Genomic DNA, 20,800 nt, shown 5'->3' with positions numbered 1-20,800 from the left:
GAACAAAACCATGTTGCAATACAAGGGGTGCAAATTAGTTTCTTTTTTGTACATAAGGAAAATACTGGCTGCTATTTCATGTAACACAAATACTTGATAGCTTATTTGTACACTGAAATTTAAAGTTGATCTAGGACATGTCCTACCCCAACTATAAATCTACCAGCACATTTTAAAGTTACCTCCTCCTCCAATGCAACATGGTTTTGCCTTACTTACTTAATTTTGCTTAACTTTCCTTAATGAATCAAGCCCACACTGTGAGGAATTAATTTCAGGCTAAACATCTTATGTGGTGTATAAAGGCTCCTGTCATTTCCCCGACATCACTTCATCTGAATTCCTATAATCTCGGACATACAGATAATTCTATTTTCGCTTAGTGTATTTGCAGCTCATTACATTTGCAAAATTCCAGGAAAACTCAAGTGTGAAAACATTGTAAAATCCTCATACAAACTTCCCAATGACTTCAATATAAATCAATGTCTGTAGTTAATTTTATTATTCTGTAATGCTGTTATGTCGCAGAGAGATGTTACACCCTGTAGTGAATAAGCTCCATCTAATGGCTTTATAATGTCTGGGGTGTCTCGGTTGGCTGTTGATTAAACACTGACTAGTGAGCCTGTCAGACCTGAAATAAAACATACAATACTATAACTCCTATAGAGAGACAAACTGTGTATTACAGTCACGCCAACTTTTTATTTATTATTTTTCTGTATTTGATGGAAATATTTAGAGATGAACAAATAATAATTTACTTATTCTAGTACTTTTACCTATTTCCTAAATTGTTGCCAAGATTTTACCTGTTACTTTAAGTCCCATAATCCTTCATAAATGAGGGTGGGGTCTGACAACTTTGGAGGTGTGGCCTAGCCCCAGCAAAGAATAAGGGGCCTGATTCATTAAGGATCTTAACTTGAGAAACTTCTTATTTCAGTCTCCTGGGCAAAACCATGTTACAATACAAGGGGTGCAAATTAGATTTTGTTTTGCACATAAGTTAAATAATGACTGTTTTTTCATGTAGCACACTGAAATTTAAAGTTGATATTTGTGTGCTACATGAAAAAACAGTCATTATTTAACTTATGTGCAAAACAAAATCTAATTTGCACCCCTTGTATTGTAACATGGTTTTGCCCAGGAGACTGAAATAAGAAGTTTCTCAAGTTAAGATCCTTAATGAATCAGGCCCAAGGAGAGAGAGGTGTCAATCAGAACTTCATATGGTGACTCTCAGCCCCTGTACAGATTGACTCCAAACATTTAGAATCACAAAATCGTGACAAAATCCCCCCCAACCCTGCTGACTTAAACTCTACCCACAATTGGATAAATTTGGGTAAAATTTGACTCATGTTTTGCTAAACCCCTCCTCTTTTGCGGCCCAAGAATCGCGATGTCCCACCAAAATCGGGACAGTAAGGAGGTATGCTTTAGAGGAGTAGCAGACATAGTTGACTACTCTCCCGGAATGTCCGGGAGACTCCCGAATTTCTGGGAGTTCTCCCACACTCCCGGGAGAGTAGGCAAACCTCCCGATTACCAAACAGCTCAAGAGTAAAGTGACAGGGTTGGGGCTTAGGACATGAATAGCACTGTCATTGTGGCCCTGCCCCCTGCTGTATGTAATTGGTCCAAACAATTGATTGATGTTAATGAGGCAGGGCCAAATGACACAACCCGCCTGGCCCTGCCCCCAACACGCCTACCTCCCCCCCATCTCCCGGAACACTAATTGCCAATGTTGGCAATGATGGTAGCAGACATCTAAATGATGCATATCGATTATACTGCATGAGGCACAGTATTGACAAGAAAAACCTGAGGTTAGAGCAAATGTTAATGTTATTCAGTTGTTCTCTCCAGAAAGTAAGAAGTCGGACAAGCAGAGGGGTGAATTTTGTACACTTTTATTAAAAATAAGTAACATCATCATAGTAATCACTAATAAGAAAAAATAAGTGAATGATTTTGGAGAATGATTTAAGTGCTCCCGTTACAATATGTCCCATTTCCAGCAGACAGCTCAGTGGAGAAGACATTGGGGACTATTCCTACTAGGCTGTAATACCTCAGAAGACCTGGAGGGGACTATCACAGCGCCATACTACAAATTTATCTTCCCAAGTGACCCTAGTCTTAAATATAATGACAACAACTGATATTTGGGGACATCGTCATAGAGCTCAGCAAACATTGTATCCGCAGTATTACTGGCAAATGAGCAGATAGCTGTTCTGCCCCTATCATTACGCTATCTATAGGGCATCGAATCCTATTCCTTCCAACGCTAAATATATACTAAAATATGGTGCAGATTTTTCTGTCCTACAAATCTGTCCTCAAACAATCACTAAATTAGAGATGTGACACTAGATTATAAAATAAGCCTAAAACAGAAATATGTCACTTTTACTAAGAGGAGAAGTTTTTATTGACTAGAACTTCAGAAGGGAAAATGGATCACGTGAAATCCGGAGATCTGCGCTGTGACGTGTGCGTCACATTGTGGCGGCATTGATGGAGAACCATTGCAACATTTGGTGGCTGCAAATAGAAGCCCCAGACATGGAATAATCCGCTGTCCCTTGAAGTCCTTTATAATACATGTAACAGAGTCATGTGACTGCAGAGCACCAGGCTGCGGATTTCACACCTGGTATTATACTAAATAACCCTTAAGGGTGTAAAGAAACCTTTATCTTGATGGATCATTAGAATGTTTGTAATACAGGACGGTGTCCACAAGCCGTGCGGAGGCCGGGAACATACATTGAGTACAATCTGCAGGTCAGACACCCTCTGTACATAGACAGCTCACTGTTCCAGGGTCACTAACATGAGGCCCCTCTCATTCCTCATGTTATGCCTCAGTGAGTAAAGGACGATGGTCAGATGAGATCTATTACCATGAAGGTAACGGTTCTGATTCCTGTTTATTCCGCTCTACTAATCAATCACAATCTCAGAACTGACTCTTAATCTATAAAAACTGAGAAAAGCATAAACAAGTGAAATCTTTTCGCTCCGGCTAGACGGAGAATATAAACTAATTTTGTTCAGAAAATCAAGCGCAGCCCAGATCCAGCGTCGCTTGTGCCAAATTCTCTTCTTCTTATTATGTGCAAAGTATTAATCTGTATATGCAGGATTATGAGCCCATGCTTCATTAAGGCAAACACAGCGCTCGTTGTTTCTTCAATGTGCACACGCATTGTTTTAAATTAAATGCAGCTGTAATTAAGCTCTGGGTATGTTACTCAGTTACGGAGAGATTCTAGACACACTTAATATAAGTCCAGTTATTTGGTAGCCGATATATGAATATGAATAAGCTGAAATGAATACAGAGAGGCAGAATCTTTGTATTAGACTCTGTCAGCGGACGCCTTGTGTGATCATCTCCATATCTACATTTTCAGGACATATGGCGGCTTCGCAATTTCAGCGCAGGGCTGGCAGGTGGCACAGGTACCAGGACACATTCCGGAGAGCCAGCGCAGAAAGCAGAGGAGCTCGCTATCTATGCGCTATAAGCCACATGAATATCCCTGCTAACTTTGCACGGGAAATACAATTTTTTAAAATGGAAACTAATTAAAATACTAAAATCATAGTTGTCTACTATCACCTGGTGCCAACCAGGCATTACCAAAATAGGATCTTTTCCTTAATAGCGCTGAAGTGCCAATTTTGTCCTTCTACGTCATGTTTATCTCTCTACCTTTGTATTGTAAAATCATCCCCAGACCTACAGATACGAGAGGCCGCCAGCCTTCATCCCTTCTAATACGCTCTAATGTTCAGGAACACATTTTTCAACAAAATATAATTTCGTTTCCCAAAACAAGCCTTGGTGAGTATGAGTGCTGGGCACACTTCAGGACCACTCAACAATATAACAGACGTGGAACGGAAACATTAAAAGAGAAATAAGACGAAGGAATAATAACCGTATACAAGCACTGGAAGAGACAGGAACCCACATCTCCACTGGTAGCAACGTACAGCCACTGGGATATCTACATTTGGCCTCGCTGAAGAAATAAAATGAATGAAAACAACTGGTATAAATGTATATAGGAGGTTTCCTTTTCCAGGGGTGCAAATAAAAAAAAAAACAGTTTCTCAACAACCAAATGTACAAACTGTATAGAACACAAGGCATGCCCAGAACGCAGCGGGATTGACACAGCCCCCTAGATACCACAAAAGCGCTTAGCGTTCCTCTGCTAGATTCCAGAATGCTTCATTCTCGTTCTGGAACGACAAGTTCAGATGAACGAGAGGGTAGGAGAGAGTGAATAATACTAATCATATGTAATATATATATATTTTTTATAAGTCCGTGGGTTGATGTTTGGCTATAAAGTCAGTGAGGTGAAGAACAGCAAGTGTAACGTGGTTACTATGAGGAGCGCTGTACACAGCTTGGATGACGTGACGGAGGAACTGTCCGTGGACGTGTGGTCGCTGGAGGATCGGCCGACCATGTTGTCTTTTCCAAGTGATCGCTGCAAGAGAAAGAGACGGAGACGTGAGGCATCAGTTACTGTATCAATTCAGGGATCAGAGGACTCTCAGTGGCTCAGTGAGCACTCAGGATTAGTACAATATATAGGATTAGATCAGCTGGATATTAACCTGATTATACCGTGATGTTAGGGGCAGGATCGGGGGTCTCTATGGATCACCAGTATATAGCTCAGAATACATGTCAGTCCTTCTTACCGCCCAGCTGGCCTGATGCGCTACAGTCCTGAATTTTGGAATTTGAAAGGGGCAGAGCTTACATAAAATTGGGAGGAGTTTTGTTGAAAATGTAGTGTGGGAATCTGTGACAGCGCAAGGTCTGTAATACATACTTGCCAACTCTCCCAGAATGTCCGGGAGACTCCCGAAATCTGGGTTGGTCTCCCGGACTCCCGGGAGAGCAGGCAAGTCTCCCACATCCGGCAAATACCTGGCAAAAATAATGCGATTCGCAGTGAATCGCGTCATTTTGACCCCACCCCCTGCATCAAAACATCATTTTCAATACGGTGGGAGGGACCAAAATGACGAAACTCACCGGGCCCCGCCCCCTTCCGCCCTCTAGTCACGCCCCCTGTCCGGGATCTCTCGGACTTCAGTGCCTAAAAGTAGGCATGTATGCTGTAATATCAATTCATTTTTCCCTTTTATATTTCGCTCTGTCCTTTGCGTACATTATAATCATCCTTCTGGGCGGGGATGGAGGGTGTGGGAGGAGTTTATGTCATGTGACAACCCGGGGGTCAATGTGGCAATTGGGCTGGGAAAAGTTTCAGTCCCCTTACTCTGCAGTGCCCCCTCCTTATACCATCTAATACAATATATTAATAAATATGTACAGAAATAAACCTACTCTACATCTTTCAGCCTCTTTCACCTCCCTGGGTACCGGTACAACCATTGCGTTTTGGTAACAAGAACAAAATTATCTAAAAAAATTAATAAATAAAGGTTTGAGCCCACTAAGATTCAGGGACCCGGGGCAATTGTCCCCATGATAATTCTCTGGGTATATAAAAGCCCTGGACAGGACATAGAGTCGCTTCCACGGGGCTAAAATAAAGATTATTCATATTCACCCCTCAGATTAACACTAATTTGGCTTTCAAAGTAATTTGGCTTAAACTTTTGAAAGAGCGTCCACTCCTGGCCGCATCCTAAAAATATATAAATATGAATATGAATAGAATTGTTTAGGTGTAAAATGTAATAACATATTATTGCCTTATTTATTATCTCCAATGTATAATCTTATTCTACCTCATTGCTCTTTATATATGGATGTACCCCATCAGCAGGCCACGCCCACTCACATCACATGACTACAGTGTTCCATGACAGAGGGTATACAGCACATCTAGGTATACATGTAGACATGGAAACGTGATGATATAAACTCTTACCTCAGCCAGACAGAGCTGATTGTCTACAGAGTCGTTTGATTTCAGTTTTTGTGCCTAAAAAAAATAAAAAATAAAAATAAAAAGACTAATTGAGACATTTCATCCTTTTCATTAGCGGCAGCGTCAGCTGCTCGCACAGAATGAAGAACGTTCCTTAGGAGATATACAAAGCTTTACTTGGTTAAAGGATTTTCATTTTAGCTGGTGGAATTAATTACATAGCAAGACACCAGGAATAAGCTACATGATCACTGGTATTAATTAGTTGGAGCAGACTCCTGGCAGCTCATTACAACAACTGGCTGGTAGATTGATGTTGGACGGACAGTTTCTCTTTGTTCTTATAATAATTGCTGGTGGTCCTGGAAAATGTATTTTAATGAAGCTTTCAGATAAATATCTGTGCAGTAAATGTAGATTTTCTGATCACTGTTTGTTTAGAGGACAATTCAACATATAAATATATGTCTACAATCCTGGTCCCCAGCGGTCAGTGCTTGTTGTCCCCACCGCGGATCCTGAGCTCTCTGCGCCAGTGACATTGGTGAGGTTGATGGGATGATGGGGGTAGCTGGTGTCATACATGCAACAGTAGAGATGGATGAAGGTTTCACTAACACGTCTAAGACGAGACTACGAGGAACCAGCTCAACACAAACAACTAAGGTGGAGAATTTACTAAAACATGTGATGGGGGATTGTGGTGTAAAACGTTTTATGTCGTTGCCTTGTCCAGTAATCTGTGTCCTCTATCAGTGATATATAGAATAATGTGAGCGCTTCACGACCCCTAATTCAGTTTTGAATGAATAATCTGTTTCTGTTTAATCACTTTAATGTTTCTGCTGTTACCAAACTATAACTGGTGATAATAACACGAACCTCAGAGCCTCCCGCTTGTGGCGGATGAGGGAGGCGCACACTGGATAATATGGCAGCTACTCCTGGTCTGGCTGATAAGGGTAGAAGACATATTCTGGTTCTGAGTGAACTTCTGCACAGAATTACCCTTTAAATTGTGACCATGTTGTGAACAAAAAACTGCTCTTCAATGTTATGTAGTTTCACGTTGGATGTATTCTATCACTGGATATATAACGCAGGGTGCTTAGTCCAAAAGAGAAATTAGACATATATTTATAAAAAGGAGAGAATGAAGTTCTCTTATTATGGGGGCACTCTGTAATACAAGAGCTTCGTATTCTCCTCTTTATAAGAGACTCTGGGATATTAGGTTTAACAGCAGACTCACATATTACAGTCTCAGTATGCATGTGTAATGTCATATATATACCATACATACATTATACATACACATATCATACATCATATACATGCATCACATATACATCACATGTATATTGTATATCATACATCACATACATGTATCATTCACATACATCACATGTATATTGTATATCATACATCACATACATGTATCATTCACATACATCACATGCATATTGTATATCATACATCACATACATCACATGTATATTGTATATCATACATCACATACATCACATGTATATTGTATATCATACATCACATACATGCATCATTCACATACATCACATGTATATTGTATATCATACATCACATACACGCATCATTCACATACATCACATGTATATTGTATATCATACATCACATGTATATTGTATATCATACATCACATACACGCATCATTCACATACATCACATGTATATTGTATATCATACATCACATACATGTATCATTCACATACATCACATGTATATTGTATATCATACATCACATACATGTATCATTCACATACATCACATGTATATTGTATATCATACATCACATACACGCATCATTCACATACATCACAGGTATATTGTATATCATACATCACATACATACAATTAGAACCAGGGCTGTCCAACATGCTTCACTGGGACTTTTGTTCGGCTCTCAGAGACCCTGATGTGTGATATTATCCTGCCCAGATCAAGTGTACAGAACAAGAATCATCCATACTACAAAATAATACTGAGACCTACAGCCAGCATCCAGGACTAGAGCTGACATACATAACTGTAAGCTCAGTGAATTCCATGGCGCTGTTATAATTATTATTACAGAGGCATTAGTGATATAAGTTCTGTACATACAGAGGCAGTAAATCTGCCTCTATCTCCTTTCCCGTTACGGGATCCGCAGCTCTTTGTCTTGTTACAACTCAATGTCCTCTCATCCTGTCTCTTCTCATTTCTAGAGGAAGTGAAGCCTCCGAATATTGGGGCTGTTTGTTCTGTAAAAAGTTTCTTTTACGGTTTAGTTGGCAATTAATGTCTATTTTTCACATGGCTTAGTACAAGTCACGAAAGATTTATGTCAGCGGCCGCTCAGCTTGTCCATGTTGCGGATATCAACCAATGATGAATACAGACACAATGGCGAGGCTGGCATCCCTGGCTGTCCGCACAGCACCCCTGGGGGGCCAGTACATGGCTGGAACTCTGAACCTGCTATCCGTTTGGTCTCCATGTAATGTAAAAGCTGCAGGGTGACGGACGCGGAGGAGTCGCCTTCAGACACACAGTTGTGGATTGAGCACATTTAGTTCCATCTGCTGTAATGTTGCAGAATCAGCCGATCCAGCTCCCAACATGATCCCCTCCGGCAGCACAATATGCCAACCGCTCTGCACTGGGTCCACCGTGAGATAAACTAAATGGTTAAGCGGGATCTGAGCTCTGCTTCCCAATTATTCCAATAACTCGGAGAGACGCTGAGTCCTCATCCTCTGTGACAGATGTTAGGTCGCTGAGCTCAGGATGTGTCACTAATATTATACTTTATTATTGTGTCTTTATGTGCGTTACATTGGGGATGGCTGGAGATAGCAGCAGAAGTCGGACTATATTGTCACTGCCTCGTGTCTTCTCTGTACGTCGTTGTATTTATAGTAATAATACAATTTATTGTGCGCAACCTGATTTGCAATATTATTCTATATTATTGCCAATATACATATTGTTTATTGAAGAATTGCTCATAAACTACTATGACAAGATTAGGAACTACTTGACCTCAAAATAGCTGCTGCACATGTAGAGAAAGAAGATCCGTGAAGTGTATGCTGAGTCAGTGTAAACTGCTCAGGTGACCTCTGTGATGACATCATTCTGTAAACACACCCACTATTGTTAAAAGTTTATAAATTACCTTCCTTCCATTCCACACACTGTCTGCAGGACCATGAAGGGACAGGTTGTATGAGAACTGTGCTATGTCTTTGTACCTCTGTAACTTACATTGTAACAAGTAAATACCTTTGTGCTACATCTACCGGTTGGAATGGACAATATTCATTTATTTGGAAAAGGAATTCAGCAGTGGTGTCATGAGACGTCATCTACAGGTCTGGTCAATGTATTATGAACAGATAACTCTGTGACAACACATGACAATGACAGCTCTCTGTATTGGGCATACTTATAGAGGAGGAAAAGACCCATTGCAAGGATTCACAGGGTGTGGCTGGTACCTGCCCTAATCACCTTTACCTGTCAGACTCAGGGGGAGGAAGACATTGGGTATGACACCTGTCAATGAAGCTAGAGTACACACACACAGTAATACACACATGTATACACACACACACACACACACACACACACACACACACACACAGTCATATACACATGTACACACACACATACAGACATGTACACATACACACACACAGTCATACACACATGTACACACACACACAGTCATACACACATGTACACACACACAGTCATATACACATGTACACATACATACACACACACACAGTCATATACACATGTACACACACACACACACACAGTCATATACACATGTACACATACACACACAGTCATATACACATGTACACACACAGTCATATACACATACACACACAGTCATACACACATGTACACACTCAATCATACATGTACACACACATACAGTCATACACACACATGTACACACACAGATACAGTAATATACACATGTACACATACACACACAGTCATACACACACACGTACAGTCGTATACACATACACACACAGTCATATACACATACACATAGTCATATACACATGTACACACACACACATACAGTCATATACACATGTACACATACACACAGTCATACACATGTACACACACAGTCATACACATATGTACACACACACAGTCACACACATACAGTCATACACACATGTAACACATACATAGTCATTTAAACATGTACACACACATACAGTCATACACACATGTACAAACACATACAGTCATACACACATGTACACACACACATACAGTCATACACACATGTACAAACACATACAGTCATACACACATGTACACACGCATACGGACACCCACCCCCGACACTGCACTGAATGCCCCCCAGGGTTTTCCCTGCTAGGTGAGCTCCTATTTATAAACGTGTTGATGTTCAGTGACGGGAAGCAGACTCCCTCCCGGCAGCGCACAAAGTATCTCAATGACAGATGAGTGGAAGACGCAGAGATTAATGAGGCACTTTCAGGACCATTCATTATCTAAGTGTCCTATCAAGAGCAGGAAACTTATTTCTAGCAGAGAGGTTGTATTTTGTGTCCTGCCGAGATGTTGGCACAAGACCCCGATATTACATGATGTGGGGGCTGGATCTCTACTGACCGTAATTCCTGTACAGAGCGGAGACATTTCTTATATCACACTCTACGGGGTGCGAGGGAAAATCAGTGGAGATTTCTGTAAGAATCCTGGGGCGCGATGTTCTGAGGAACATGGCGGCTAATCCCCCCTTTGTGTCCTCCAGCGCAGCGTCACGTACTCTGTGCTTGTGAATACTCACAGATACTGAATCGTCTTCCACTTTTACATGACTTTAATACTTCTGCTTCCCTCTGTGCTTCGTACCATGTATCGATATTATCAGGCAGAGTTTTTATCATTGTCTGGTGTACATTATAATATTCAGGACACAGAGGAGAACTGTGTCGTACCCAAGTGCAACAATGGAGGTGGCCATTATTAAATCGCTAGGAATTAATGACATGATTGAGGCATGAGACAAAAAGTGTCTCAAGCCTCAGTGATATCACGTATTGGTTCAGTCCCCACCGTGTGCAGGTGACAGAGCTGCCATCGTACACACCTGACTCCCCTGCTTACCTGTATAAGGTTGGCGCAGGCGGACAGGCCATTGTGTGTAGGGATCTCATTAGTGATGTGCATGGTGTCTGGGAAGCCGGAGTCCTTGATTTTGGTCTTGGAGAGGACTGAGGACGCTGATGTTGAGGTGTGAATGGCAGGATCAGGCTGCTGCCTCACGTCTGTACCGTTCCCGAAGGCCTGGATAGAGTTTCCTGCACACAGTAATAACCAAAAAGCAAAATAACTACACTGATACATTTCAAACACAACGTATAGGGCAGAGAGTGCGAAGAGACTACATGTAACCTATACATTGCTCTGGAAACATTGCTGGGACTTGTAGTTCCCCTACAGTGTGGAGAGATTCAGACTGTGTAAACCTGACAGCGGCAGTTCCCAGTGTGATTAGTGTGAATACAGAAACTGGCTCTGGCAGAATCACAGTAATTATACGTAATTCTCTTTGCAAGTATCTTACGAGAAAACCTCCTCACATGATCAGAAATGGACATTACACCAATTACCCACAATTCATGTCTGGACATAAGTGACACTTACCACAGCAGAACGGGGGGTAGTAGGGGGCAGACTAACGTAGGCCGTGTGCAGCAGGGTTAAAGTAGTCATTAGCTGTATCATCAGGACAGACTGATAGTGATGACTGTCACAGCATCATATCTGTGTTACCTACTACACGTATGTGTGCCACTAGGTAACATAACATTTGTATGCAAGTATAACAATATAAAAATGTATTGTATGTAGAGTACGCGTTAAGACCACCCTGATCTATGTAATCTAGAACACATTTTATTAATGATTATAGTATTATGAGTTTTACATTTATTTGATAGAATATTATTTTTGTATGCGTCCTGGTGGGACTATATTGCACATACACATGTGTGTTCTGTCTGTCTACATACAGCAAGTAACGTTCAGGAATAGAGCACTTACACCCAAATAGAAATTAAAACATATCTTGAGATTCACTTTTTTTTTTTTTTTTAAATCAAGTTGTGCAGGTTACAGCCAAACATGACTCAGCCCAAAGTGTCCAGAAGACATTGTAGTGTGACTCAGAGAGACTGCGCTTGTTCTGTACATACTAATGCTCCTTATGGTGAAAGATTTCTGTAATCACTGAGCAGATATAATCTCACTCTGGAGCCCCCTGTCCCATCCATGAACTTTCTGCTGATAATCAGGTGTAAAGAAAAATGGACGGACGCTGAGAATCACTTTGTCACTTCCGAACCATCTGCATAATTATAGCAACAAAGCAAATGATAAAAGTTTACAATGCAAAAGTTTAAAGTATTACTGCAATTTCAAAGGGACTGTATTCATAGCAGGAGTAAATGACCTGCGCTCACTTTTTTATTTTCCTCCTTCCGCAGTAAATGAATAGAAAACAATTTTAATCAGGTCTTCAGGGAATCCCGGGGATTTCAGATTTATAGTACAGGAAATCAAAACAGAATGTGCTGTGCGTTAATGTGCTATTTCTGCTAGTCAGACGGACAGCGCTTCACCTCTGTGTCTTGTGGAGTAGACAGGAGACCATACAGCGTTCTTCTACCTGAAGAGTGTAAGCTCTGCGGGACAGCAACATCTAACCTATTATGTCATGATGTATCCTACTGCAATAATATGTAACCGTGGGTTGCTCATATAATTGGATCTGATGATGACCTTCCCATTATAAGGTTACAGGCTTTCCCTATAACTTCTAAAATCCATGATAATATACGGTATATATACCCTATATATCATCAGCTATTTATGTAGCGCCACTAATTCCGCATTCGCTGTACAGAGAACTCATATCAGTCCCTGCCCCATTGGCGCTTACAGTCTAAATTCCCTAACACAGACAGAGATCAATATAATAGCAGCCAATTAACCTACTAGTATGTATTTTAAGTGTGGGAGGAAAACCACGCAAACACGGGAAGAACATACAAACTCCACACAGATAAGACCATTGTCAGGAATCAGAATCATGACCCCAGTAAACCTACCTTGTTTCTGCCTATATATGTTTTACCTTCACTACCTAGTGCCCTGTTTATTGGCATAATTTACTCTGAATTATTACAGAAGGACTTGTAATAATTGGATATTTTCAGCTCTGTAGTTTATGAAACTCACTGGTGTCTATCCAGGGTGTGTGGTACCGTTAATGAACCAATGCACTTTAATCCTTTCACAGATCGACTTGGAACGTACAATTCCAAGACTTTAATGTTTTCTTTACAAGAGAAAGGTTAATGACATTTATATTTATTTATTGCATTATTTTCTCTGATATATGAACAAATTTACAATAATGTTGCAGTCTAAATTTAAGATAACGTCTTCTATGCAGTAATAGCATAGACCATTTATATTCTTCTCTGTGATCCATTCCTCTCCCACCTAAGAGGAGTCCAAAACTTCACTCAACACAATTCAGTACAGCAGAGGTGGGAGGGGCTAATAGAATGGGGGCGGGTCTACAACGAGCAGTCTAGAACAGGAATATGAACCCTATCATAGAGCGTGTGGGAGAGTATGTGTAACTGCTGTCTATTATTATGCTCTCTCTTTGCACACAGCAGGCAGCCATGAGGGGCCCTCAGGGGCCCCTTGTCCTGCCCTTCCTCCTCCCCAAGCTCTGTATTATCTATAAAGACAAGCACAGTGTTGCTGCTTCAAAGCTTTTCTGCATCAATATATTTCTTTATAACTCCATTAGATAAATTATATAGGGTGGTTTAAAAATTGTTTTTAGTTTTAGTGAACCTCTTAGTAACCATGACAATAACGTTAGTGGTCTTATAACCATTCTGCACAGAACAGTTGGAACTGATCTCTATTAGATACAATGTGTCTGTCATGTAGATTAGCGATAGGGCTGTAATTAGTAACACAGTAGCTGTAGCAGTCTCCAGTGCTGGGAGCAGTGTGTGGTCAGTGACACAGTAACTCCTGCAGGTACTTACTAAGACAAGTGTTGTCCTTGAAGAAGTTTAAGAATTTCAGGCAGTCGTCAATGTAGTTTCCGCTGTTGCTGCAGTCACACCAGGGGGAAACGCTGAGGCTGGTGGACTCAATGTAATTTGGGGTGATACCTGTACCTGTAATTATAACAACAACAAAACTTAATGATTGTAAGCAGCACATTGTTACACTTAGTACAAGACTATGTGCCACCTTCTCTGGCCCTCCTATATTGTTCTATACCTGTCCTATTAATACAATTGGAGCCAGGTACATTTCACCTGCCAGGGCGGTAAAATAATGCCCAGGGCAGCCATAACCTCTCTTCTATTTGGTTCCAAATAAAAGAGAGAATTAGCCACATAATCAGACAACATACAATAATGACACTGAGGATCTTGTAATAACATAACATTTATACCGTCTCCCGATCTAGAGCGTTACAGGAGGACCGACCTTTAATACTCAGTGGTACTAGTATATAAATAGAGGATTCTTACCGATCAGCCCGGAATAGGCCAATAGGCATTCAGCGTAGTTCTCCTTCAGACATCCGCTGACAGAGCGCGGGTCGGACTGACAGTCAGTGAAGAAATGAGCCAGCCGGGATCTGTTATAGAGAAGGGGAAATATCTGTAGAAAATCTGTTGGGTGTTGCGGTAAATATATTGTAACAGACATCTGTAATAGACGGCACGATGTGATATCGTTGCTCAGCGTTAGCGCTAAGCTATGAGTGAGAATGGACTATTGGTGGACGCGCAGAGCATTTCAGTTGATGCAGAGGACCCTAATTGTCCACCTCACTCATAACACAAGCGCGCCCAGATTACAGATTTTTAAACTGTCCCCAAAATATCAGTCTACCCCGACTATTGCAGGACTCTGGGTCCAGCTGGAAATGGGCAGGGTGGATACAGTAAAAATGTTACGTAAACCCCTCCATTAATTAAAAGTTTTACATTTCTCCTCATTAAATGAATCATAATAAGAGTGAGGGGACATTACATGTTATTGTAGATTGGTGACGTGTTATTACATGTCCCCACTGTACATCTAAGGGCCTGGTGCATTAAGGCACGTAAATGCCAATACGTGCCATATTTTGCACAAAATCACACTGTGCAGGCCCAGAAACAAACCACACACCAGAGAACGCAGCAACGTCCAATTCATTTTCGAGTGTAAAGGACCCATACTACAGCCTACGATTCCATGGGCAAAACTGGGCGTATGTATGTAATCAATGTACAGTAAGGGCGTTGCCAAGCTGGAGCGCACACAGCAGCGTCTGATTCAAGCATTGGGCATCTCTCAGGTACGTGTTTTCTGTCGTATCACTGGCACCAGCTACAGGTCAGGTGTAAGTGCTGATTACTGGTGATGACGGCTGTGTATACAGCTACATGTGTTTGTAATCAGGAACAACTGTATAAATGCAATTTATTTACATCAGACATTAATAACATCATAATAAACGTATTGTATGGAGAAAAAATGAATAAAAAACAATTTTTTTATTTTTTAATGTTTTGTCATTAATGACTATATTATTAACTGGTGACGTTAATCGTTTTTTCTGTGCGTACTTTTGTGAGTTTATATTACTCATTTGTACTGGACGTATCCTGCAGTGTGATGTCTGTTAGTGCAGAGCGGACCTAGACCCGTAATCATCATCAGACGTTTCTTTATATCCGTTCCTTGTTGAATATGGACGTGTATATACTCGATGTATGTGCTATATTTAAAAAACTAAACAAAATGAATAATAGGTCCATTTTTGTTTATTTCTGCATTGATAGAAATGTGCATTGTTATATAAAGGCGTCTGCAACTACGTCCCCAGTATTGTCTAAGATCTGGTTTCACCACTTCCAAAGACATGTAAAAAACAAGTCATTTTGCAGCAAGAAAAAAATTCTATTGCCTCCTGCAGAGTGCAGCTTTCCAATCCTTGAATGTTATTAATTCTAGCAGTGGGTTAATAATTAGGCTGTCAGTAAGGACGCCTCTAATCCGGCTATCTCCCTCCATCAGAGAGAGATAAATGTTGCACCCCCAAATCCATCTGCTTTCCCGCTGGCATTACTGTCTCCCCAATGTAAACCCCCAATATCTACATTATATTACACCTGAATGATTCTCATCATTGGGAGTCACATACTCATCTACGTACCGGGACATAGGACCATGTGATATAAGGGATACTTGTTCCTCCGCCTCACTATATGTATATCTGCATTTTGCTGGATGAATCGGGACGATGAGGCTCACATAATTCTGCGGGGTGGTGGGATGAGTCCGAATTCCTCTCTAAGGGGCATATTGAACAAACTATCGTGCACTTACAGTAAAATCCATGTGTCTTGCATATATAAGAAAGGTGCATCGCTGCAGATATCGTGGATATCTGCTGCTTTGCATTCCTTTTAGTTTTTGGGAGCAATCACAATTCTACAGTATGGTGACTGCTCCTGGCCGCAATCTAACAAGTTCGGAAAAAGTTTTTTCGGTAACATTTTTCTTCACACTGGAATTGCACATGTGCAATTCCAGTGTGAAGAAAAATGAAGAGGACCAGGAGGAGATCTGTAGACATCGTGTTCCGAAGAGGGGGGAAGTGTGATTTTTTTTTATCACAGAGGCAGCAGTTTATTGGAACTGCTGTTTTTGTGATGCGTTTTTCATAAATTTGAGAAATAGTTCAATCCTTATCAATGCAATAAGGATTGAAAACTATTTTTCACTTTATGATAAGATTGATAAATGTGCCCTAATTCTGACCAATTTCCTTGACTTTTATTTATAATCTAAAGCCCGATATTGTGGTAAAATAGTCATCTTTGTTCCAGTGTAGTATTAAAGTAATTACACTGACAGACGACCGCTCTCTGAGTAACATGAACAGAAGAGGACCCAGAAGGTCCCTAATTTATTCTATAAAGTGTCTTTTTATACACCCACTGTCCACAACAGCAAACGGTGACTTATATAAAGGGGGTGAGGTGACTACTAATATCCTTGACATCTACAGTAAAGGCCATGGTATTACATTAATAAGCATTGGCTATTGTTAATATTTTTGTTGATTTCTACGGAGCCAAAAGGCTCCACAGTGCCGGTTATAAGTAACATCACAACCGGAGATCGCTCATATGCTAAATGTTACTTTTATATTACGTCAGAAGTTATCAGAGATGTAATATCATGGCCGTTCACCAAATAAAGGTGACGAAGACCTGATGCGTTTCCTGTTCATCCAGTACACAAGATACACTCATAGAACATGATACCGTATTAACGTTCTGCAGATAAATCAGGCACTGAGTGCCATGTGCACAGCATGGCACTAACTGCCCCCGAGGGAACATACAGATGTCTCACCCACTATGTATGAGACCCACTAACTGGCGCTGCCCAGATCTGAGCGCTGCTAGTAGGAAATCCTGGACCCATTCGCTATTGAATTTGCAAATTGCTGAAATTCGTCCACATTTCAGAATGGATTCCTCCATCTCTACCTGAAAACTGATTGAACTAATGAACTTTTGATTTTTGTATATTACACAGGTTCTAGAACTACCAGACACCATTTAATCAACATGATGGAGAAGTTATTACTGAGAGGAATAGAAAATAGCCCAAAAAGTTTTAATAAAAACCAGAGGTTTTCCAGTTGTAAAACATCACCTGAATGTTTGTGATCCTCCATAAACAGACCTACATAACGGGGCGCTACACTTACATAATGGGGTACTACACCTACATGATGGGGCACTACACCTACATAACGGGGTGCTACACTTACATAACAGGGTGCTACACTTACATGATGGGGCACTACACCTACATAACGGGGTACTTCACCTACATAACGGGGTACTACACCAACATAACGGGGTACTACACCTACATAACGGGGTACTACCCCTACATGACGGGGTACTACACCTACATAACGGGGCGCTACACTTACATAACGGGGTACTACACCTACATGACGGGGCACTACACCTACATAACGGGGTACTACAACAACATAACGGGGTACTACACCTACATGATGGGGCACTACACCTACATACCGGGGTACTACACCTAGATAACGGGGTACTACACCTACATAACGGGGTACTACACCAACATAATGGGGTACTACACCTACATGATGGGGCACTACACCTACATAACGGGGTACTACACCTAGATAACAGGGTACTACACCTAGATAACGGGGCACTACACTTAGATAACGGGGTACTACACCTACATAATGGGGTACTACACCTACATGACGGGGCACTACACATACATAACGGGGTACTACACCTACATAATGGGGTACTACACCTACATAATGGGGTACTACACGCAATCTAACTGGTTTAGGGAGCCGCTGAGTTGATGCAGGAAACTGGAGCAACCTGTTCCAGACAAGTGGAGAAGTGGAAACATGGATTTATTGATTTATCGATACCAACATAACCTTTGGCACCATCAGGAACATTTCAGGGGGTTATGGATTTATCCCATCCCTACAGATTAAAGAGAAGCTCCACACACTGATTTAACAACTATTCCCCAAGCTGATCAATGAGAGTGTTGCTGTTTTTAACTGCCTCCTGCTGGGAAATAAGTATTAAATGAGGTTTCCACCTTATATAATAAGGTTACTAAATCTGCTTCCTTTTCATCATTAGTACAAGCACCATTTGATCACATAAAGCGAGAACTGCACAGGCTTCTTGTGTGCTGCAGAATTCAGCTCAAATGTATCAAGTGAGTGCGAAGAGATCGTACACTGTTAGCTTTTGTTAGTAATGTATAAATAGCACAGTTCTTACCACAACCCAGCAACATAAACCTACATTTATCTATGTAAAATTTAGTCTGCTATGTCGGGGCCCAGTTTGTTATTCTGTGTAAATGTTTCTGTAACAAGTCACTATCCTGCTCTGTATTAATAACCCTACGTAACTTAGTGTCCTCAGCTGGTATGGATGCCTAGACCACCTACAAGGTCATTCATAGAAAGGACACTGCCCAATACTGATCCCTGTGATACCCCAGTAATATCTTTCGCCCAGTCCGAATATGTTCCATTTATAACTACTTATGTCTTCTCTCCTTCAACCAGTTCTCTCCCTATTCTCCCAGGACCTGGTGATCTCTGTGTTGAACCGTATTGAATGCTTTTGCAGTCTCCAAATATATCCTATTAAATACACAACGATGAAGTGTACAAGTCCACCCCCATTGCGAACCTAATGCTGAGGACAAGTACCATTTATTCAGGATTTCATTCTATCTACACTCTCTCTCCCACTTGACCTGGTGTTCTGAAGAGAGCAGCGAGGGGGTTAACTATGGGCTGTGAGAGATGTAATGAGCTGGGAATATATGTGATATGGAATGAGCTTTAAAGACCCTGGTGTAAAAAGTTTCTTAACATGAGCAAATGGTTCTAAATTGATTTGAAAGCTTTCATGGCCATTAGCTCTGAGGACGGCACATGATCAATGGTCGGCTCCAAGATCTGGAATCTGAGGAGCTTTGAGAGGTCACAAGAGAAGGAAAGACTCCTTTATATTTCTATTGATCAGTATACGCGTTAATGATCAAAGATGGGGGCATAGATTCCAAGTTCTTGGACAATTCTTCCCTCAAATATCATAGTTGGCCACAATTTGCCTAAACCTGCTCCAATATCGATCTCCTACTGATATAACTGGTACCACTGCCTTAAACTCCTGTATATTCAAATATTAAAAAATGTCACTAAAAACATATTCTTTAGATAGCGGGCCTTACAAAAAATCTGCCATCTATTGGTGCCAATATCCTGGAACCAGTTCTGTTATATAATACTTATTATCCTGTTCGATGAGGCAAGTAGGTGGTCTTCCCTGTACAGTAATGAAGATTCCTCCAGGACTAGGTTGGGAAGGGACAGGTTGGTTGGAAAGAGGGAGGTCTTGTTTGTGGTGGACAGGCTGGTGTTGGCAGTGGATGGGTTGGGTTGTGAATGGACAGACCAGGACTGGTTAGTGGATAGTGGGGTCTGGGGAGTGGTGAAGGCAAGGTTGGTAGTGGACAGGCTGGACTGGGAAGGACAGGCTAAGGCTGTGGAGCTGACAGACCAGGGTTGGTAGTGGACAGGCTGGACTGGGAAGGAGAGGCTAAGGCTGTGGAGCTGACAGACCAGGGTTGGTAGTGGACAGGTTGGACTGGGAAGGAGAGGCTTAGGCTGTGGAGCTGACAGACCAGGGTTGGTAGTGGACAGGCTGGACTGGGAAGGAGAGGCTAAGGCTGTGGAGCTGACAGACCAGGGTTGGTAGTGGACAGGTTGGACTGGGAAGGAGAGGCTTAGGCTGTGGAGCTGACAGACCAGGGTTGGTAGTGGACAGGTTGGACTGGAAAGGAGAGGCTAAGGCTATGGTGCTGACAGACCAGAGTTGGTAGTGGACAGGTTGGACTGGGAAGGACAGGCTAAGGCTGTGGAGCTGACAGACTAGGGTTGGTAGTGGACAGGTTGGACTGGGAAGGACAGGCTAAGGCTGTGGAGCTGACAGACCAGGGTTGGTAGTGGACAGGTTGGACTGGGAAGGACAGACTGAGGTTGGGGATAAATGTGCCAGGGTAACAGGCTGCAAGCTAGACAGCAAAATTAAGGAAATATTATCATGATA

General features: G+C 41.5%; 1 protein-coding gene across 1 annotated transcript in view; it reads right to left on the bottom strand.

The window, feature by feature from the left end:
• Positions 1-1,909: 1,909 nt before the first annotated feature.
• GFRA1 (GDNF family receptor alpha 1) overlaps positions 1,910-20,800 on the bottom strand; it is a 108,411-nt gene continuing 89,520 nt past the window's right edge. Inside the window, exons 5-9 of the mRNA XM_075215601.1 lie at positions 14,609-14,718; positions 14,111-14,245; positions 11,142-11,335; positions 5,952-6,005; positions 1,910-4,529 (exon numbers count right to left, since the gene is read on the bottom strand). Of these exons, the coding sequence (XP_075071702.1) occupies positions 4,380-4,529; positions 5,952-6,005; positions 11,142-11,335; positions 14,111-14,245; positions 14,609-14,718 (643 nt within the window). The 3' untranslated portion in view covers positions 1,910-4,379. The remainder of the gene's footprint in view (positions 4,530-5,951; positions 6,006-11,141; positions 11,336-14,110; positions 14,246-14,608; positions 14,719-20,800) is intronic.

The sequence above is a fragment of the Mixophyes fleayi genome, chromosome 6 (assembly GCF_038048845.1).
Source record: "Mixophyes fleayi isolate aMixFle1 chromosome 6, aMixFle1.hap1, whole genome shotgun sequence".
Classification (NCBI taxonomy): Eukaryota; Metazoa; Chordata; class Amphibia; order Anura; family Limnodynastidae; genus Mixophyes; species Mixophyes fleayi.
The sequence above is the reverse complement of the archived record's forward strand: the minus strand, read 5'-3'. Positions and strand labels throughout refer to the sequence as shown.